The following is a 23,126-nucleotide window of genomic DNA, read 5'->3' as shown; positions in this document are numbered from 1 at the left end:
AAAAAAAGATACATTCCAGAAATTTCAGCTGTTACTTTTCCACTCACATTCTTTTGGCTCTGATGAAGGATTGCTTCTTACTGGTGTTTTGCTCGGAGCTTACAGGAACTACTACTTTTTGCCACTAGATAGCACTGATACTTTACTTAGAATATTGTGTCTGGTGGAAACAACTTTTGTTCTAACTTTTCCTACTTGATTTAGCTGTGCCAATATCCTAGCATGTCAAATGATAATATGTATTCAGGAACAGAACAAAAGTAAAAAACAAAATTACATAGAAAACCAAACTGATTCTTCTATAGACAGTTTAGTGTTATGAATGACTTGTTCTAAATTGTATATGGTAATAGTTGATATTATTATTTAGGGAGGCTGGGTGCTACTTCAGAATTGTCATCTTGGACTGGATTTCATGGATGAACTACTGGAGACACTTCTTACTGCGGAGATCCAGAATGACACATTTCGAGTTTGGATAACTACTGAGCAACATCCTAAATTCCCAATTACGCTGCTACAGGTTTGTTCAAATATTTAATTCAGATGCCATCAAAATTATTCAAATTAATCCTATAAGTGGCAGTTAAATAAATTGAGGGGAAAAAAGCAAAACCCAAGAAAAAATGGGCTTACCTTGCAATGCAAATATCACTTTAAACAGGAGGGTTACTTACCCATAACTGGAAGTTCTTGAAGATGCATTATGTATGTGTGATTCCACACTAATTCTATACACAGAAACACTTGAACAAAATCTATTTGGCTTTACTTGTATCCGTTTTTGGCCAAGCAGATGCCTTGTGGACAGATTAATGCCTACAATTGCTCTTAGTTAGTCTCTTACAGAGAGAGATTCACAGATTCCCTTATCTGAGATAAAGTGTAAATGGGACAGAACACACATGGATAATACATCTCAGAGAACATCCTATACCAGGAAGTAACCTGTTTTTCTTTGGATGAACTATAAATGGCTGTTTTGTAGATCTCAAGGATACATTTTTCGTCAGTACCAGGAAAATTGCCTAAACTGTTACAAAGTACATTTAAGTCACTGATGGTGGTTCCCAGCACTCTCACAGTGGGTGATAATGCTACCTAATATCTACTGTAATAGCTGTATGTTGACACTTTTGTGTTCCCTTTCCTCTTAAAAGCAGTGGAAGTCTCCTTAGTGTTTCTCGTTCTCTCTGAATAAAAATAGATACCACACTTGGTATCTAGGATGAGAAGGGAAGAAGTGTTCCTTTCTTGAATGAATCTAGAGACAACCTCCAGTAACAAGTGTCTGTCACCATGGACTGTACATAGAAAGGTAGCCATATGGACCTCACATATTCTCTCGACAGAAAAAACTCATCTTGCATCTTCAAGGGTTTATAAACAGTGAGGTGTATAAACATATGGTTTGCTAAAAGTGAGACTAGAGAACTGAGAGGGTTGCTAGATGAATCTTCACTGCGTTTATCTCAAATAGTTCAAATGTGATTACCCGATCTATAGTGTCACATTACCTGTTAAAATGTTAACACATTCAGGGGTTCCAGAAAATGTATAACTGACAAACCAAAGCTCCTTCTCAGAAGAAGGAAGAGAATAACTTGCTTTGATTTTTTTTTTTTTTTGTAATATAGAGGGCTCATCAGAAACTGAAGAGGATATCCTCCGAACTGAGGAAACACTGATTTTTAAGTGTTCCCATTCAGTCCAACAGTCACATGAACATAACACACTGTACATATGTGCAGATTGGTCCTTGCCTATGGGCTGCCCAGCATTTATTATCCTTTCTGTCCATGCTACCATGTTATCCAAGACAGACAGACAAGTACATACTGTCGGAGCAAAAAAATATTTAGTTTTTATTTGGGTTCCTCCAGCATTTGTTAGTGTCTCAAGGAACAGAGATTCTAGTAAGGCCAGTCTGTGCCTGAACTGATAGATTGGAGTGTTTCCCATGAACATTATCCAGCACTGGAATGCCATAGCACATAGCGTAAGTAGTTACAACATTCTCTGACATGAAAACCTGTACACTAGCACTCTTCCAAATAATTTCCAGGTATGGTTTGACAGCTAAAATTTTGTAGCCACTATTTCAACTAGGCAATTTGAATGAAACTAAGAGGCTGTGGCAATTTAGTATCACAAATGTGGATTCAATGCCTGCTGACCAGAGTGCTTGGGAATATTCTCTGGTAAATCTAATTTACTGCTGTAGACATAACCACAGAGTCCAGAGTAGCCACTGGAACACAAAGATCTGATCTGAGAAAAGGTGAGATTTCTTTGTATTTACTATGAAGTTCTGGGACCAGAAATATAACATAGTTTTTGTAATATATGCTGGATAGTTCTCTTCCATAATTCAGTCACTGAAGTAGAGATAGAGAACCCTTTCCTTCTGAAAAACATGGTGACTGCTTCTAGGTCATTGATGAAAATTCTCAGATCCATAGGCAAGTGTCAGTAATGGTTCTGACCAATGTAAGTTAAAGATCTATATTCAAAATTCTTTGTGGCCTTATCTAGTATGACTGGAGAAGAGAAGGCTCTGGGAAAACCTTGTGGCCTTCCAATACTCGAAGGGGCCTTTAAAAAAGATGGGAACAGACATTTTAGCAGGGCCTGTTGCAATTGCACAAGGGGTTCTGGTTTTAAACTGAAGAAGGTTTGATTTAAATTAGATATAAGAAAGAAGTTACTTACAATGAGGGCAGTGAGACATTCAAGGTCAGGTTGGACAGGGCTCTAACTGACCTGATCTAGATGAAGATGTCACTGCAGGAGGTTTGGATGAGATGGTCCCTCCTTAAAAGGGCCCTTCCAGCTTAAACTATTCTATGACTCTGTGTACTCATTTTATGCAATTTATAGCTACATATCAACTTTATCTCTACAATGCTTCAGCAATTTACGTTTTATTTATAACTAATAGTTGTGACGTTTTCATGTGTTGCTACTTGTGTTTCAGTAAACAAATCCAATTCCTTTATCTTTTTCACGTGACAGATTGCTATAAAGTTCACAAATGAACCTCCCCAAGGGATGCGTGCTGGATTGAAAAGAACATTTTCTGGAATTAGTCAGGATCTGTTAAATGCAAGCAACCTGCCTATGTGGAAACCTTTGCTTTACACTGTAGCTTTCCTGCATTCTACTGTTCAGGTATTTTTTTAAAAGTTTGCAAATAGTATTATAGTATATGGAATCACTTTAATAGAGACTCCTGAAAAAACACATTCTGATATTTATTGTAGTATCATGCTGCAGGGCTGAAGGTTTAATTTCTATAATCTGTATCTCAAGGTTCCTTATTCTCTTTTTATTTTTTTATTTTTAAATTTTAAACAATTTTCATACTATGGGCCTTTAGAATTTGGGGTTTTTTCATCTGACCTTGTTTGACCAAAAGGTAGTCATTTGGTGTAAGGGAAACATTTCTCTTTCTGTAGTCAATAGAAATAGATAAGCCCTTTGAAACAGAAAATTGGCTGATCTGTAGCAGCTGTTTTTCCATAAGAGTGAATATTTTTCTAGAGGTATATCACTCCTTCTGTCCATTTTTTTAAAAGGCAATCCAGATGCCTTGCTTAGGGTAGCTGTCTGCTTTCTGGATGGCTAAATTTAAATAAAATTCTATCACTCTGCATCTTGTTTTTATCTTATCTGTGTCAATGTGTTTTCTACATTAATTCCAGGGTGAGAACAATGATATCCATACTTTGTACTCTAAAGATATATAAGTTTTGAGATCATAATACATACCAAAAATTTGAGCTCTTTGAATGCACCTTCTTTTCATGAAGGATCTCAAAATAGTTATAAACCACTGTTTGAGCCTCGGGCTCTATTGAGCATCTCATATTTTCAGTATAGGGAGATGATGAGAGAAAGACAATTTGTTGATGTTCCCTATTAAGATACAGTATTCTGCATTGTTTTCATCCTTCTACCTTTTAAAACAGTGAAAAATCTGTTCTGTGTGCTGCCTCAGGATTATACTGTTCTTTTGGAACTAGAAGATCTAACCTTATTCAACCCATCAGTATTTTTTAAACTGTTACAGCTATTCATCTGTTAAGAAATTCTATTTATTAATTGCCAATCAGTAAGCAAAATGTACATTGTTCTGCCTTTAAACTGACTGATTCTTAGTATCTTTTGGTGACAAGATCATTATGATAAATACAGCTTAAGAAGTAATTCATAAAATTTGGCAGAAAATCATTTTACCTTTCTGCAGGGTATTATTGTTAATGCTGTCTCATCTGCTTATAAGCAGCATTTGATTTTGAAAAATAAAAGGGCTTTTTTTTCCAATTCTAGATCTTTTTAAATATTGTAGCTAGGGTACCTAAATGTTACTTCAGATGTCAAAGACTGTCAGTCATTGGTGACCTGGTAATATAAACTCTGATAAATATGTTATCATTTAATTTTAAAATGTCATTTATGCATTTAATAAATGTCAGCACTATTCAGCAATTTAGTTCTTAATTTCTTGGATTAATTTGTTCTACATTCTGAATAAAAATCATTGAGCCATTTAACTGAGGTGGCTGTAAGAAAGTTGTGAGAAATCTAAATAATGTTGAATGTTTAAAATGTTTGGGCTACAGAATGTAGTTTCCTACTTTTATAGTCAACTATTCCGTTACTACAACTGGTATAATTTTATTTTCAAGGAGGTATGAAATAATAAATTTGAATAATGTAATGGTGGCAGCCTTATAATAAAGTTGTGAATTTTGAAACCATACATTGAAACAATAAGACAAAAGCAGCAACCTAGAAGCCTTTGGATGACTGAGCATAAATATAGGAGATTGAAAATTTGAAGCTATCATTAGTAGACAGTATATGGAAAAAGAAGTTGAAAACTGTAAAATTCTGAATTAATTACTTAATATAAAAATCTTATCATCCAAATAGACATGAGACATTGCAAACCTATGACTGATACATTGATTAGTAAAGCTAGCAATAAATTATTTTGTTGCTTTTTCTATAAATATTTATCCCTTATGGTGTAACTTAATATTAACTGTATTACAGACGTTTGAAAACCGTTTCATCTGCTACCTTTCTTCACCAGTTCAATTCTTTACTCAACTGTTACTATCATTATTATTGAACTTCAATAAGGAAAGAAAATTATAAGTTGTTTCATAAATATATTTGGTTTTAATTTTATTCCTAAGGAGCGACGCAAGTTTGGGCCTCTGGGTTGGAATATTCCCTATGAATTTAACTCAGCAGACTTTACAGCCAGTGTTCAGTTTATACAAAATCACCTAAAAAAATGTGACATCAGAAAGGTATATACTAAAATTTGCATATATATATTTAATTGCTTTGTATGGCATCAGCAATTATTTTTTCCTCCTGTTACTATTTGTCATAGTTTATTCATTGCTATCCTTTCAGTGTAGCCTCTAATGATCAAAATTTCAAGTTCTTTGAAGACAGTTAAGCTTAAATATTTTGTGTGCTGTTATCCATATAAAAATAAGTAGCTTTTAAGAACTTTAGAATTTGATATTGGTTTTTTTCACTCCTGTATCTAAAATTACCAAGTCTATATGTTATCTGTTTTGGAAAGGGCTACCATTTGGTTTTCTGCTTAGCAGGGAATAGCCATTCCTTGTGAAGCAGCACTTGGCTAGCAGAGAAAGATGAGAAATAGGGAGAAGGGGTAGGCTGGAGTGGGGAGAAAGAGGAGATGCAGTAGCAGCTCAGAGTGATTTCAGGTCACACAAGAAATAATGAAATAAATTATATATATTTGAGATATGTAATGAGATATTACTTCTAATCAGTAAATGCTACGAGAAGTGGCTGAAGGAGCTGGGTTGTTTAGCCTGGAGAAGAGGAGGGTCAGGGGAGACCTCGTCACTCTCTGGAACTACTTAAAGGAGGTTGTAGCCAGGTGGGGTTGGTCTCTTCTCCCAGGGAACTAGAGATAGGATGAGAGGACATAGCCCCAGGCTGCATCAGGGGAGGTTCATGTTGGACACCAGAAGGAATGTCATCATAGAAAGGTTAGTTAGGCATTGTGATGGACTGCCCAGGGAGGTGGTGGAGTCACCATCCCTGAAGGTGTTAAAGAAATGACTGGACGTGGCACTAAATGCTGTGGACTAGTTGACAAGTTGGTGTTTGGTCAAAGGTTGGACTAGATGATCTTAGAGGTCTTTTCCAACCTAAATAATTCTGTGATTATCTATTTATAATAGCAGGATGAAGCCCAACTCTCATATTAAATTACAGAGTTGAGTTCAGAAAATACATTAGAAAATATTATTTTCATATGATCTGTTCAGGTTGCATTTCAGAGCCTTATGAGCTTGAGATGATATTGAAATTACTGGACACCTTCTTCTTACATATTATAACTACAGTCTTTCATTTACTTGCATCCAGGGAATATCATGGAACACAGTACGCTACATGATTGGAGAAGTACAATATGGAGGCCGAGTCACAGATGACTATGATAAGCGTCTTCTTAATTGCTTTGCAAGGGTAGGAGACCTTGGAAATACAGCTATTTGTCATTTTTATTAACAGTTGCAATACAGAAATCAAAATACCTTCTTTCTGCTGAATACATGTTTCACCAGTTTGTAAGACTATTCAAAGTAAAATTAATTTTTCAAAACATCATTCTTGGCAGTAAGATTATTCCCCTAGTTTCCTCCTTAGTGAGGAGCAGAAACTTAAAAAGACTTAGATGAAATTCAAACTTAGCAGACAGAATTTTTAATGTTTTACTTCTGTATTCAAGGAAAATTAGACGTAGTAGCTGAAATAAGAACCCTAATTGTCCAAGAATAAAAATTAGATTTAAAACCCCCTCTAAGCAGCAAAGTAATTGCTGGGGTTTTTTTCTCCCCTGGATTTTCCACAGGTATGGTTTAATGAAAATATGTTTGAGAGCGATTTCTGTTTTTACACTGGATATAAAATTCCAGTGTGCAAAACCCTGGAACAGTACTTTGAATACATCCAGTTACTCCCTGCCATGGACAGCCCAGAGGTCTTTGGTCTCCATCCTAATGCAGACATTACGTAAGTATGTCTCAAAGCATTGAAAAAAGAGAACCTTTCTTTTAGTGTTTGGAAACAAGTCCCTATCAAATGCTCAGGTAAAATATGTTTCATAGGAAATTTAGGATTCATGTGAACACTTTCTGTGTATGCACATGGTTATGAGTGCAGGATCTTCAGCTACATTTTACATGTTGTTTTGAAGCCCTTGGCATTCTTGCTACTTAGTCTTTGCGGTTTTACTTTTTTTTTTTTTTTTAAATTGAAGTAATTATAAAACTTTTATATGAACATATGATACAATGTTCCATACAGTTCAGTTAGAGAAAGTTTCTAATATTTGCCTTCTGTTCCAAAGTAGTAAATTATTTTTCTGTGCACACTCGTTAAATGGTTCTTTGGATTGTCATTTTCTTTACAAGCATGCCTTTGGATGCAACTAAAAACTGTTGTTGCTGTCAGTCCTGCCATTTCCATTATTTAAAGAAGACTTTTCAACTGCATCAACTTCATTTAAACTTTGGCTTGATTCACTTTCATTCCATATAACCCGTGTAACAGCTTGACTTTTATTTCCTTCTAGTATTACATACCCTGTGAAAAGATATGAGCATTTTTTTTTAACTGAAGTTCACAATAATCCTGACATGAATTATTGCATTTTCATTATGTCCACATTCATTGTTTTTTAATGTAGCTTTTTTTGTATTTTTAAACAAAACAAATCTTATTCAAACGCAGAGCTGCTATGAAAACCTAATATAACATTTTTGGACAAAACAATAATTTCCCACAATTATACAGTCTCAAAGTTGAGATGATGCAAAGTTGAGATGATGCTGATGCATATCAAAAGCCCAGTATTCTAAGCATGCTGTGAGAACAGTACACAGTTTTATTGTCAGCTCTGCCTAGCACATACCATTGCTAATATATACTTGTGAAGAAAAGAATCTAAGAGTAGATTCTGTTTCAAGTCATTCTCTGGTACTTGCAAGACCTCCCTTGCAGAATTGATTATAGAAGAGCCAAGATTTAACAGAGAACTAAACAAAGTCTTGAAGAGAGACCTGCTTTAGATCCAAAATTAGGCTTGTAGGAGAGCTAATTTATAGGAGGAAACTTTGGACTAACACTGTTGGGGGAGCTTTTGTGAATAGGAGCGGTGCTTTGATTTCTCTTTACTACTACTACATTTGGTACCTCAGCATATTCCTGCTACTTCAGTCCTTTTGTGTTTTTTCTATTTTTTTTTAAGATTTTCCTTTATAGGTATTTTTTTAGAGTTGGAGAAAATGTTCAACAGCTTCATGGTTTTTTTCTGTGTTTAATCACAATCTGTTACAGGGAACTATGCACAGATACTGTGTCTGAATTTCATCTTTGACACACAAACCAAATGGATTAGCATCCCATACAATATAAAAAGTTCAAATTCTCCTTAAAATATCCTATCAAGTCACCTCATTGTATGCAAAAGGCTAACTGCTAGAATTGGAACCCTAAGAGAGCCAGAACCTCTTCAGGTTCCTATTACTGAGGACAAGAAAGCCCTTATCTCTCACCAATTTACTGTGACAGTTTTACAGTTCAGCCAAAAGCTCGATCCCTTGGTTCCAACTGTAAAGCATCACTGAATTTCAATGCTTTCACTTAGGATTAACACCTGAAGTCAGAGAATCATTTTAACTTGCTATATGAATCACACCCTCTGCAAAAACAACATCATTAACAGGTACCTGAGAGGGAAAGGAATATTCTGACAATCTTCTGTGAAAACCCCGTCCCACTTGGTTCCCTACTGAAGTCTTATAGGTAACTGAATTTTTGTAAAGCTCCTGCAAGCTGCTATTAACCAAGTGAAGATAGAGAAGAATCTCCTGTTGTCCCTTGGTGAATGTAAGGTTTTGAACACCCTGCTGCAGTAGATATTGCTGTTTTCTACGCAAAGCTGAGGCAATGTTCCTGTCACACTGCATTTTTTTCTCAGTTTTGACTTCCAGTACAGAAAATTCCTGACGGCACAGACTCCATCTATCGAAATGTGCTACATTTTCACATCCAAACTCTTAGGAAAATATTCTTAATAATGTTTTCTGGAATAAATCAAAATTCATAGAAAATTAATTATTTTTTTTTCATCTTATGACACAATTTACTTAACAATACTACTTCAGGGAACAACAATATAAACAGGTACTGAGTGCTTTATCTTACATACTTACTTTTAGGCAACACTGACAATATAAATGAGATTAACTTAATGTTGCTGTAGATTCCTTTATGCTTACCCAAGACTTCCTTTACTGTAACAGAGAAAAATAAATCCTTGTAAAGTTCAATTTCACTGATCACAAAGCAGACATCTAAAATAGATAAGCTAAATTGGGCTATCTGGACAAAATCTGGTTTGTAGGCATCTGCACTTAGACATATACATGTGCTAAGGGTCAACCCATCATGTATAACTGATTTTCTTCTCAGAAACAGGGTACTTCCTCTACAAACTTATGAGAAGATTTTTTTTGTTATTGTTTGCATCTGTACTTCAACATCTTATTTACAATCTAAAGGAAAGTTTCTAACAGTTTTCCAAAGCCCAGAAAAATTTTGTTTCAGAGCCGTTTTTTATGTTCAGTGTGTCCCAGTGGTATGTAAATGAATTTTCTTCTTTTTAATCTTAGTCTCACTTTCACACTGGAAGGTTATTTTTAATTATGCGCACATTGAGATACATCTTTTTGTCTTTTCTAGTTTTATTTACAACAAAAGTCTTCTTGTTCAAACTGTAATTTTTAATTTTACAATATACATATAATTTCTCCTCTTCAGAAGATTCTTACCTTGGGTGATTCAAGAAAAAAATATAACTCACCTTTGATTCTGTTACTTCAGTGTTATTTTTCAAAAACTATTCTCTCCCTTTCCCCAAAGTTTTTCTTTTTAAAATTATTTCTATTTTTGTGTAGATTTGGGGAAAGACTGTTTTTATAATACTGTAATATATTATAATTTAATTGGAGTAATAATCGGGGAACCTGTTCCTTCTACATGAAATAGCAGTATTGGAAGAACAGTACTCACAGTGTGAAGAGGAACGTTCACATCTCTCTTATCACTACTTGTTAAATCAGCAAGACACAGACAAAGGTTACAGCCACAGTATGTCATCCAAATTAGCAATGAAGTCACGAGTCCAAGAGAAATTTTATTTTATCTTTGCTGCTCATATGTGGTCTTGAATAAATCTTTCATTCTTTAAATGGGGCCATAAATTGGAAAAAAGGTTGAGAGTTTTGAGTCTAAAGTCAAGGGTTATTAAAAACCATGGAAGCCCCACCATTCCTACATTTAGAAGCAGAAATTATATTCCCTGAGAAGCAAACTCCCAGTAGTATTTCTTCAGTATTTCTGATTTATAGTCTTTATAATTGGATTCACAAAAAAATTTATTTTAACTACTAGTACCTAGCTTCTTCATTATTGTGATACTGTCTCCAAAGCTTAGATGCTTTAGGAGTTCACATGTCCTATCCTTGGTTTCATGTCTTACATAATTAGGTATGACAAAGTAATAGAAGGAATGGGTGTTGTATGAAAGTTGAATAGTAAAACTGACATGCAAAACTTTGCTTTGAATCAGTGTAAATTTATGTCCTACATCAGACTCATGATGTATGTTCCTCATGTACCTGATTCCATAAGGTAAAAGTAGGTGTTGCCAGTACTCCAGTATCGACACACACACACTTAAGTTTTCTTTCTTATTGCCTCTCATAGCTCTATGCCACTGGATAGCACTGTAGCAAAAACACTCCTATAATTCTGCTTGTATTGAAGGATCGACATGGTCTACTGTTTTTATCATCCAATGCCACAAAAATTTAATTCACTTCTTTTGTATTGACTCAGAACATAAATTCACATTAGCACTGCCCAAGCTTCACTATAGAATAGAGTGTTTCAACCTACAGTGTAGTAAATCCAGCATCTCTTATCATTAATCCAGAAATACTTCAAAGCAGAATGAATTTACTAATTAATAAATGGGGTAGCTTGCAAAGTTATACCTCCACCTTTTCCTTCTTCTGTATTTCACTTTTAAAAACTAGCTGAGAGAAATATTCTTTCTTTTTACAAAATTTTTGTTACTTCTTCCCAGCAAATAGGTATTTAGTTCTTAGCAGAAATATGTCATTTTCTTCCCTTCCCTAAGAATCTCTAGAAATGCTGTGATAGCTTTTTCTGCCACCTCACAATCTCAGCTTGCAGACCTCCTTCTTACCCCTCAATTAGAAAAACATCAAGTGTATAACAAGGTGTGTAGAGGGAAGTTCAAGTTAAACTTGTTGCAGGATGCCAAGGAAAACAGTTTCATGTGAGTTTTGATTTGATTGATGACATTTCTATGTTTTTTCTCAACTAGCAGGTTGTGTGTTCTACAAAGTTATGACTAACTATTAAAAAACCCTATGTAATTTATAACATATTTCTTATCCTCTCAGATATCAAAGAAATACATCAGCTGATGTTCTAGATACTATTACCAACATTCAGCCTAAAGAAGGTGGTGCAGGTCCTGGAGAAACTCGTGAATCGGTTGTTTATCGTTTAGCTGAAGACATGCTAGAGAAACTTCCTCCAGATTACATACCTCATGAGGCAAGATAATTTTAGTTTTGTCTTACTGTTTTCTCTGTTGATTTTTCACGTGAGACATTCCAAAAAAGAAACACTGAACTGTAACGGAAGCTCATATAGCTAGTAGCTGTATTTTCTGGACACACTGAAAGTTAAGGTGTTGTATATGACCACAGCATTTCAACAATTTAGACTTAACGGAATTCCTTCTATGCTTTTATATTTTAGGTAAAAGCTCGTTTGGTTAAAATGGGGCACCTTAACTCTATGAATATTTTTCTTCGTCAAGAAATTGACCGCATGCAGAAAGTGATCACCATTGTCCGCAGCAGTTTGAATGATCTGAAATTAGCCATAGAAGGAACTATTGTTATGAGTGAGGTGAGTAAAGCTCATTTACTACATATGGAATATTCTGTTTTAAACTATTACCCTGATTACTTTACTTTGGATATTATTATTTCATTCCTTTAGAATTTAAGAGATGCACTTGATAACATGTATGATGCTCGAATTCCTCAAGTATGGAAAAGAGTATCTTGGGAGTCTTCCACACTTGGCTTCTGGTTTACTGAACTTCTGGACAGAAACGCTCAATTGTCTACTTGGATATTTAAAGGAAGACCAAATGTGTTTTGGATAACTGGATTCTTTAATCCACAAGGTAATGGTACTGAAAGGACTTGAGTAGTAATGTATGTAATAATAATTTAATGATTATACTGCATATCTAATTTAATATTACACATAGAAAAGATATTTTCATTACTGCCAGAATATGTCATAGAAGCCAAAAGACAAATGGGTTCAAAAAAGAGATTAGATAAAGTCATGGGAAACAGGTCCAATGGTAGCCATAAACATGATTGTCCAAACTTGACCTTTGAGTTGTGAGATCCCTAAGCTCCAAAATTCCAGAATCTGGAAGAACATAGAAGGGAAAGGATTTATGTGTCATTTTGCCTGCTGTAATATTATTTCACTAAGCATCTGCCTTTGTGTAGTGTCAGAGACAGAATGCTTGTACAGGTGGTCTCCAAGTGGAGAGCAGTGACAGTGGCAATCCTCTGGGGTTGCTATTGGGACTGGTGCTGTGAAACATCTTTGTCAGCAACATGGACATGAGCTTGAGTGCACCCTCAGCAAGTTTGCTGACAATACAAAGCTGTGCAATGTGGTTGACATGCTGGAGGGAAGGGATGCCAGCCAGAGAGACCTGGACAGGCTTGAGACGTGGGCCTGTATGAACACTGTGAAGTACCTAAAGGAGGCTACAAGAGAGCTGGAGAGGAACTTTTCACAACTATTTTAGTGATAGGATATGGGGGAACTGATTTAAACTGAAAAAGGCTAGGTTTAGAATAGATATGACAAAATTCTTTACTGTGATGGGGGTGAGACACTGGAACAGGTTGCCCAGAGAAGTGTGGATGCCTCATTCCTAGCAGTATTCAAGGCCAGGTTGGATGGGACATGGTCTAGGGGAATTGTGGGGTTTTGTTTTTTGTTGGTTTTGCCTTTTTTTTTCTTTTTTCTTTTTTTGGTGGCTCTGCCCATGGCAGAGGAGTTGGAACTTGATGATCTTTAAGGTTCCTTTCAACCCAAACCATGCTTTGTGATTCTATGGTATTTTAATCTGACCCACAAATGCAGTTTTTATATTACAAGAAGGAAAACATGTAGTTAATAAATAATTTATCTTGTTGACATTGTAGAAAGTATACTTAATGATAAGGAGTTGGACTCAATGATCCTTGTGGGTCCCTTCCAACTCTGAATATTCAGTGACTCTTTGATTCTATGATATTTATCCAGCTTTTAAAGAAAATATTATTTGTGGTTAAAACTGTTTAACTTATTCCAAACTCTAAGTTGCAAGAGCTTTAATCTTGAACAAGATGTTACAGTAGCAACAAAAGGACTTTTTACAGTACAGTAAGAGCACTGGGACAACAAACAACCTCATCAGGGACATGGTCGAGTCCCCATTGCTGGAGGTTCTCAAGATGTAATTGGTCAGTGATAGATAATCTTATCTAGTCTCCCTTTCCCATGAAAGGTTGCACCTGGTGGTCTCTCAGTGTGGACTGTTCTGTGATTCTATGAATGTGCAACAGTACCATCATTTACAGCAGTTACCTATCCTTCACAAGGAATCATCAAAATGTAGCTTTCAATGTTCCCATTTCACAGGTTATTTCATGAATAGTTTGTTCAAATTCATCAAAGATATGGTGCAAAGTACAACTAAACACCTGTCATTATCTGTTATAGCTTGATATATTTATCATTTAGAGGAAAGAGAAAGAAAAAAGAAATTTTAACCATCTCCATGAGTAAAAATTCCATTGCTTTATTAGGTGTGTATTCATAGAAGAATCTCGTTTAGTTTACACAACTGTCCATACAAAATTCTTGTGACAAACTTCTGTGTAACAGCTATGAGGTGTTTTTTCAATTAGGATTAACCTCTGAAATTCTTGAATATTTTATGAGTTATCTTTGCTTTGTGATGCTTTTATTCCTACTGGGCTTCCTGTGACCAGGACAGTGGAAAGTACTAATATCAATTTAGAGTCACTCTCATAAACAGTTGAGGTGCCTGGATCACATCCAAATTAAAAGATGGTATTGAGATGCCAGTCAAAACATCACTCCATTGGTATCATAAATGGCACAGCTGGTAAGCACACTGATCTCAGGTGATTCGAGAGCAGCACTATGCAGGTGCTGCATAGTGCAAGGGACAAAATTCTCTTGACCAAAGGAAACATTTAGCCTATTAGCCAACAAACCTGAGACACAGAGGGTCTTGAACTTGATTATTGCATCATCATCTGCATTCAAAAGAAGGAGTAGTCTCGCAGCTGGAGAGAGGTCTGCTAAGTGCAAAAGGCATGCTATGTATAGGGTTGAAGTAAATATATGAAAATATGAAGTATTATTGTATTCATAATATTGCTTACCAGGAAATTCATTCTAAAGCGTGCAGTTCTCTATTTTAAATTCTTTCTTTGCCTTAATTTCTTTACAACAACTCCAAGTAGTTCTTCATCCAGTGACATAAAATAGCAGCTACTGAGTTTTTAGGGACTCCATTGGCATCTTCTGACACACATAGAAATGACCATGTATTTGTTACTAGTGTTTTCATTTTTGTAGCTTTGCTGCCTAGTTATTTGTCCCCTTGCGATTAAACTATTCAGCCCTTTACCTCTAATGACAAATTTAATTTAAAAAAAGGAAAAAAAACCCATAAGAGTATGTGCCATTTAAAAATCTTTTTCTTGGTGTAATGCATTCTATACCACTTCTGTCATTTGTTCCCAGTTTGGTCCCAAAGCGATATTTCTATCTTAACCTGGGTGGTTTTTTTCAATAGAACTCTAAGTTCAGTGCAGCATCATGCTTATAACCAAACAAGATATTTTTTTTTTTTTGATCATGTGAGATAATTACTAAATCTCTGGCTTAATTTCTCAAGGATTCCTGACAGCCATGAAACAAGAAGCAACTCGAGCACATAAAGACTGGGCTTTAGATAAAGTTGCAGTACATAATGAAGTGCTAAAGCAAACCAGAGAAGAAATCACAGCACCTCCTCCTGTATGTATACCATGCAGAAATGCTTCAGTATTAATTTTAGTATTTAGTTTATATTAGGCATCACTGAGTTATATTGGATTGATAGAGGACAAAGTTACTCTTGCCTTCACCTTGCTGCTTTTGCTCAGCATTGAAGACAAATACTAAGTATGAAGACTTTATTTTCTTAAGTTAGAAAAAATTTTATTAAAACAACTATTTAATTGTACCACCTGTTGATTTTTTTCTTTATAGTAAGCTTTAGATGAAATTTTGTAGGATATAGACTTTATTAAACAACTTTTATTGCCATCCATTTCAGTAGCATTATTTTCTGAAAAAGGATGATATTATAGTTTAAGATGAAATAGCTTGAAAAGATTCAATGTTAGATACTTTTTACTATAAAACATATATTCCTTTTAATGGTTTAAGACAATAGGTCATTTTAGAAAACAGATGTTTTATTTCATGTGGTGTGTCTGCTTACCCTTCACACAGGAAGGAGTATATATCTATGGGCTCTACTTGGAAGGTGCAGGCTGGGAGAAACGGAGAAGCATCCTCGTTGAATCTACACCAAAGGTTCTTTTTGTCCAGCTGCCTGTGCTGCATATGTTTGCTGTTGATTCAACCAAACCTAGGGATCCCAGGCTCTATGTATGTCCTCTTTACAAAAAGCCCATGAGGACAGATTTGAACTATATTACAGAGGTCTATTTAAAGACAGTGAAGTCTCCAGACCACTGGATATTGAGAGGAGTGGCTCTTCTGTGTGACATCAAGTAAGCTGTTCTTCATAACCAGAACAGAAATTGAATATATGGCACAGGTAACAAATTATTCTTCTACTGCTTTGTTTTGGTGGCTATTTGTCATTATACTAGAAATTTCATTTCAGTCTTGGCTTACTGATTTTTTTTCTCTGCTTTCAGTAAATTCAGTTTGCCTTGGCTATTCGTTGATAGTCCTAAAGTTTTCCAAATAAGTTCACTGATTGTAGTCTTTGATGTTTCTACTGTATTACTTAAAGAAGGAAATAATACAATTAATGTCAAATAAAATGTTGTTAAACCTTAAAAAAGAAAAACTTTGATTTTCCATATTCTTTCGCATATACAACTTTTAGCTTGTGTTTCAGTGACATGTTTCTTTCTTCAGACACCTTTATTTGGCAACAGAGTTTTTCATTTACATCCCATGACTGGACTCTGTTCTTCCTTTTACTGCTCAAGAAAGTTCAAATGCATCTACTGTGGCAAAGTGCAGCTACTACTTGAAGTCCTGGTCATCTGGTGGGATGGTAAAAGGCTCTTCCTCCAGGTAGAATCCTGTGGCTTTCTGCGGGAGGTCACCAACCCAGGATATCCTGGCATACAGAAAATAACAATATATAGACACAAAATCGTGAGCAGAGTAAGAAAAAGGAAGATCTCCAAATGCAATTAAGTAAATCATTTCTTCTCTCTCCTCTCTAGACTTAGTTAGGTCCAAATACAAGAAACCAGCTAAGGTGTTAGATAACTTTTACAATTTCTTTGTATTTTTAAAAGTTGTACCACAGAACTATACCTGCACAGAAGGGAAAAAAAAATAAATTCTGACTTTGCAGCTGTAAGAGATTTTGCTCCAAGTAATCAAAATATTGATGACAGTACTTGTGGTGAGTTGACCAATAGCTAAGTACCTGCCCAGTTGCTTGCCCCTTGCTGCCTTGCCCCAGAGGATGGGGGATAAAAATTGCAAGAGCAGAACTTGAAAACATGGGGGTCAAGACGAAGACAGTTTAATAAGTTAAGCAAAGCTTCACACAGGAGCAAATCAAATTAAGGAATTAATTTACTGCTTCCCACTGGCAGCAGATGGTTGGCTACTTTCTGGGAAGAGCCTCAGCTCACATAATGGTTACTTGGTAAGACAGATTCAACAACAACAAATGTATCTCCTACCCTTCTCCCTGCCCGAAGTCTCTGGTGCTGAATATGGCATCAAATTGTATGAAATATCCTTTTGGACAGTTTGGGTCATTGCCCTGGTTTTTTCCTCTCCTGTGTTCTTGCAGATGCCCAGTCTACTCACTGTAGGGGCTGAGGGGGGGGGTGGGGGGGTGGTGTGAAATTCCCCATCCCCAAACCAGAACAATAACTATTATGTTTTCATGCTTAAAGTTTTTTTTTCTGGTCTAGCCTTTCAGCTTAATTACAATGGGGAAACCCTGTGAATGCCTCCACACGTGGAAGATGTGCACTGTCACATTTACAAGTGAAAGTCTGTAGAAGAAAATAGCAGAGAAAGTGGAAATTAATGTGCTAAAGTTATATAACTTACACAGAAGATGATTTTATTCTCCATCTAAAATAGTTTCAAGAATAGAGATAAGTACTATATTGTTATCTCAGCTATATCACATATTGCAGCAGATTCTTAAAAGCATCTACTTCTTCCATTTGTCGGAGTCCAATCACCATTTCCCATCTTCTCTGAGCCTGTCTAGGAGTTTGTTCCATTCTTGTTCCTCAATACTATGCATTAGCTCACTACTCCCAGGTTACAGTGAAAGTTAATTTCCATATAGCTTTGCAGTTAATTTATGGAAATAATCTGTGTTTTGTGACAACAACAGTCTATTACTATGTATTAGAAGGCTCTTTTGGTTTTCTGCATGCTTTAAGAATATTTATGAAGTATTTTCATGTGCTGGTCATCTGTGGCATAGTATTTGTTCTTACACTTCATTTGTTTACAGCCGGCTCTTCAAACATCTAGCGAGGTGCAGTTAATTACTTGAATCTTCACAAGTCATTCTTTCCAGCTGTCATAATCAATAGGAATTAAAGACCTCCAGTTAAGACTTCACTCCCAGGAATTCTCTATACCTTCAGGATGTTGTATTAAGCATTCAAATTCCTAAATTAGCTCTAACACAGGGGTGTTTTTTGCAAGTAACTAAACAGGTTAACTTTCTGAACTTTTTTATGCTCATTTGTCATTCAAGTTACTGCTGTTTAAGTTGTGAGACAGTGTTGTGGTGCCTGAATTGACAAAGACAAGAATACCATGTCAGCAAAACACAAATATTTAACATGGTAAAAAAAGACAAATACTTGACACACGACATTTAACTAGTCTCTAGGAGAGAAAACCTAACTCATGCAGATCTGTGGTTGAGAATGTAAAGAACATGTCCAGAACTAGCATCCACAGTGTATATTTTTCTTTCCTGCCTTGATGGAACTGTCACACAGAAGGATTTTCCTACCCATTTCCTCTGGTTTTCAGAGGTAAGTTCAAGCAGCTGAGACAAGAGAAAGCACACTCTTTCCTGTTGCTTTAGAGTGGACACATTAATTGGGAGTCATTGATCTGCTGGTATGTCAAGATACTTTTCACAGGAGTATTTGTTCTTAGGTGATGATTCATAAAAAGCCTGGAGCATGGCTGTGCAATAAGGTTTTATGTAAAAATGGCTAAGCATTAATAAAACCTATGGAAAAGAGCTGGCAAATGGTGGGAGGGGAGAGGATTTGTTTTCTGTTCAGGTTTCTAAATCTCATAAAACCACTGATTGAAACGAGCTTGTTCCAAGATCATATCTATTCTTAATATTTAAACTAATTCATTGTATTTTGATAGTCTGGAAGAACCTCTGTCATCAGTATGTAAGTATATTTCTGTGGATGCAAATATCAAATGTATGGGAATATTTCTGCTGATTTTTTAATACTTGAGTGTAATTGCAAAGCTATGACCAGTCTCTCCTTCATATTTCTTTAGAAGCCATTGGTATTATATATACTCCTAGTGCAGACATCAGAAATACTAAACCAAGATTTGATACCTGTATGTGCACCACAGAAGCAGAGTATTTCTGATGCAGGTCCAGTTGTATCAAAGCCAAACCCTCATTCCTTTTCTAATGATTAACACTGCATTCAGAGCACAAAGAGGCATGCATACATTAACTCTCAGACACTCTGGAAAACTTTTTTTTAACTTAGCAACAGTCCATGATAAAGGTCAAATCCAGAAACAGACTTTAGAAATAGAAATACCATGTAATTCCTATGTAGGAAATATTATGATATTTTGATGGGCACTGCTAACATCTATGACTTACTTCTATGCTGCTTTATTTCCATTACAATTTCTAATTTACTCAGTATAAATATATGCTAATAATGTCATTGGAGACATCTGAAGGAATGACTCAACCAAGGTATTAGGTAGTTTGGTGACTAGTAATTAAGGAATATCCAGGAATATAAGACCCAGTCAACCAATTTCAATTATCTTCACATTCCCAGATGTCAAAAAGGACTAGTAGTTGTGTCCTGCCAGTTAAAAAGTCCAGTTTTTTGGCCTTTAATTTAATTCTTACCTTGCTGATAGATCTGAAAATTTGCCTTATGTTTTTGTATCCTTTATTATTAAACAAGATATTCTCCCCACTCTTTCTGTGAGGTCAAATCTTTATCAAAATAATTTTATAATTTCTCACAGATACTGATATCACATCCAAAATTCATGCTCAACATCAGTGCCAACATTTACCTTAATTAAGATATAGTTATAAGTCTCATTCAGCTCCAGGTATATGTCATTCCACTCTCTGAACATTAGGAAAACACTACCTTTTATTCTTTCCAGGACAAAATGACACACCTGAAGTTAAAGAATTTCCTCTCTGACTCCTTGCCTTTCCCCTGATCCCTGTCCCAACCCTTGGACTTTCCTTCTGGATTTGCAACTTCAGATGTCTCACAATATCAGCAGGCTGACTCCTTCAATTCACCTTTGTTTTCCAAAGCACTCATGGCAGCATGGCGCAACAGGTAAACTGTCTGCAGCTTCTCGCATATATTCACTAATCATTAATTCCTCCTACCAGTGTTTATATGTTTATGTTTGATATTCAGATTAGTCAAGTGGTTGTTCAAAAGGTTAGCTAATTAAAACTCCTAATATTAGTTTCTCAAAGTCTTTGGCTAAGTGGCAAAGCAGGATTTCTGTGACTGGACACTCAAAGGCAGAATGATTATTTGCCTTACAGACACAGTAATTACAGATAACTGCCCTTCATCCTTGCAGCTTCAGATGACTTACAAGCAGGCTGATGTGTAGCAACGGAAATGAATGATGGTTAGGGTCACCCTCTCTTTTTGGGGGGATATTTATGATGTGACAAGCTAGAGCCTCAAAGACACTGATTAGCAGTTTGTGATCTCCTTCTCACTGGGCACATGAGCACAAAAAGTAAAATTACTTAAATGTAAATAGCCATGTAAACGTAAATGAAAACTATTAAACCTGCATATTTACGGTCTAGAGAATTTAATCCAAACAGTACCCTTCTCTCTCTCTTTAGTCATAGCCACCATAGCACATGGGAAACACAAGAAACAGGTTCCCAACTTCACTCATTCATCCAGGGAATATTTTGATATGGAATGCCAGACTATGAAGTTTTGTTTCTCAGGAGACACATTCCTCTTCAAATCTTATTTTTCTCAAAAAATCTATCAGATACTGCAGACAAGCAACTAAATGCTTTTCTCAGCACTTGGGAAGCATTTTACCAAGGGGATATAGGTCCTACCTACTAGGAATCTAGCGTGAGAGTAGACAGAAGTTACATCTCTTTCTTTGGAAAAGGCCAATATTATGATTACTGCACAAGATGCATATCAAGCTGTACAAGGAAGTTTTCCTTTTCTGTATTGAGGTTTCCCTTGGTGGGAAAATATGGAATGGAGTGATTTCCAAATAATTTCCTCACGGAAAAAAGTTACCACTACAAAAAGAAGGAGATGGGAGAGTAATACTTCCATCAGTTTCACTTAATAAAGAATAATTTAACTTCTCTTCCTTTGTTCTGTGCTTCATAGCTTCCTACTTTCTTGTGAAAAATGAGGAGAGAAAGATGATTTCTTACAATCATTTCCTTTGTGCTAGCATCTTTCATCAGTTCATCCTAGCAGACTTCTATTGTCCAAAATACAATTCTTAACAAACATTTTTGAACACAGGACTTTTAATCAGGAAATTTTAATTAGGAGTTGTGGACTTTCATAAAAAATTCAAACTGTAATAAAAAAGTTATTTTCTATGATATTACGTGACTGCAAATAGCCTTGACACTTCTATATTTCTAAGAATCTTAAATATAAGAATGTTGGGTCAAATTCAGACACAGAGACATACAAATCCTTCAACAATGTTTTATGGAAATGATTGAAATCAGTTTCTTCTTTATAAGCCAGAAATCTAAGTGTTTTTTTGAAATTAAATACCTAAAAATCTAAGCTTTGTATTGAAATGAAATACCTATCTAAATCATTCCCTCCACATAATCCTTACACAGAATAAATTCCACAAGGCAGCTAGGTTCCAAGAGTAGATACAACTATTTCAGTTCATTATATAGTTTACAAAACTTTAGTTTAAAAAAAAATAATTATATTTGCACTCATTTCTTTGTTGTCATTGAGAAATACATAGCCCAAAGTGTACGAGCCATATTATCTGACAGTTGAAAAATGGAGCTGTCCATTTCGATCAAGCACTGTTCTCATATATTTACATAAACCCAGGCTCATGTGCCTGGAACTGCAATCTAGCAACCCTTTATGTTCATTCACTCTGAGTCTGCATCTGCAATTAGGGAAGGCTGGTTAACCTCAAACTCTGCATTCCAGCCCTGCGCAGCCACCACGAGACATTTCATGTACTGAGCACAGTCTCCCGCATGTGGGCAGGTAACTTAAGTAACAAGAACAATTAATACTTATAAGCACTAAATTAAAAATAATGAAATTCAATGAAAAATGTGTACTTATGGCCAGTAACCAGAAGAAACACTCTTGCTTCCTAACGCTCTTTTAAAACATTGAGAAGTTTTGTACATGGATCTGTCATGTAACTATTTGCTGTAGCCATGTTCTGATACAGAATACTCCAAGGTCATCTTGAGTTTTACTAAGAAGTGTAAATTAACCCAAAGTTCAGGTTTCAAGGTGTAATTTATATGATTTAGTTTCTCCAAATATATAGGAGTATATATAGCTCCAAGACAAGATGATATCCTTTCTAAACACCAATGTGCTTGTAATCACAGTTGTGGCTTCTATGTTTGTAACTCTCATTTGCATAATCCTGCTCAGAGATATCTTTTTTTTTTTCCTAGGAGGCCTACAAAAGGGTTCAGCTTAGATAAACTTTTATTTCAGTTAAGTAGGTATCAGTATGAATTACAATTCTCCAAACATCATTCAAATTCAGTGATTCAACACTAACATTCTTCTGCTTCCTTTCCTAAGCACATACTTCAAATGTCTAAGTGATTTACTTGAACACCTTCATAGGTGCTAGTCCTCAGCTTCTGGTGAGCTTGGAAAGATCTTTACTGACAGTTCTTCTTGGCTTTATAAAGAAAAAAATGAGCCAAAGCATATTCACTGCTGCAGCACCCTACAGGTACAAAACACGAGTAAACAGTTAACAGACTTTTCGGGCACATGGGCAACACTTGCACAGCTCCTGTACAGGGCAGTCACTCCCTCCAGTCTTCATATAAATTCTGAGTCTCGGTAAAATTCTCCAAATCTCAGCACCGTGTACCCTGCAACCTTAAATACACACATACAAGACAGAAAGGAATAAAATTTAACTAAGAATTTAGATCTACTTGCGCTGTTTATGAGAGCTGTATGCTTTCATCCCAAAAAAGTTGCTATAAAAGAGGATGTTTATAAAAGATAGTAGTTATTGGTCACAGAGAAGCACAAAGTGGGTGACTTGCAGTGAAAACTGATAACATTCCTTATGATACTGCCTATGGCAGCTTA

At 35.7% G+C, this 23,126-nt stretch overlaps 1 protein-coding gene across 1 annotated transcript in view; it reads left to right on the top strand.

The window, feature by feature from the left end:
* Positions 1 to 16,275, top strand: part of DNAH8 (dynein axonemal heavy chain 8) — a 127,548-nt gene extending 111,273 nt beyond the window's left edge. The window contains exons 84-93 of the mRNA XM_027898070.1: positions 371 to 523; positions 3,016 to 3,171; positions 5,208 to 5,324; positions 6,430 to 6,531; positions 6,917 to 7,077; positions 11,562 to 11,718; positions 11,926 to 12,078; positions 12,172 to 12,361; positions 15,182 to 15,303; positions 15,784 to 16,275. Of these exons, the coding sequence (XP_027753871.1) occupies positions 371 to 523; positions 3,016 to 3,171; positions 5,208 to 5,324; positions 6,430 to 6,531; positions 6,917 to 7,077; positions 11,562 to 11,718; positions 11,926 to 12,078; positions 12,172 to 12,361; positions 15,182 to 15,303; positions 15,784 to 16,071 (1,599 nt within the window). The 3' untranslated portion in view covers positions 16,072 to 16,275. The remainder of the gene's footprint in view (positions 1 to 370; positions 524 to 3,015; positions 3,172 to 5,207; positions 5,325 to 6,429; positions 6,532 to 6,916; positions 7,078 to 11,561; positions 11,719 to 11,925; positions 12,079 to 12,171; positions 12,362 to 15,181; positions 15,304 to 15,783) is intronic.
* Positions 16,276 to 23,126: the final 6,851 nt, after the last annotated feature.

This window comes from Empidonax traillii, unplaced genomic scaffold, assembly GCF_003031625.1.
Source record: "Empidonax traillii isolate 1590-97213 ecotype Southwest subspecies unplaced genomic scaffold, ASM303162v1 scaffold576:size640842, whole genome shotgun sequence".
Lineage (NCBI taxonomy): Eukaryota > Metazoa > Chordata > Aves > Passeriformes > Tyrannidae > Empidonax > Empidonax traillii.
This window is presented reverse-complemented; position numbering and strand designations above follow the sequence as displayed.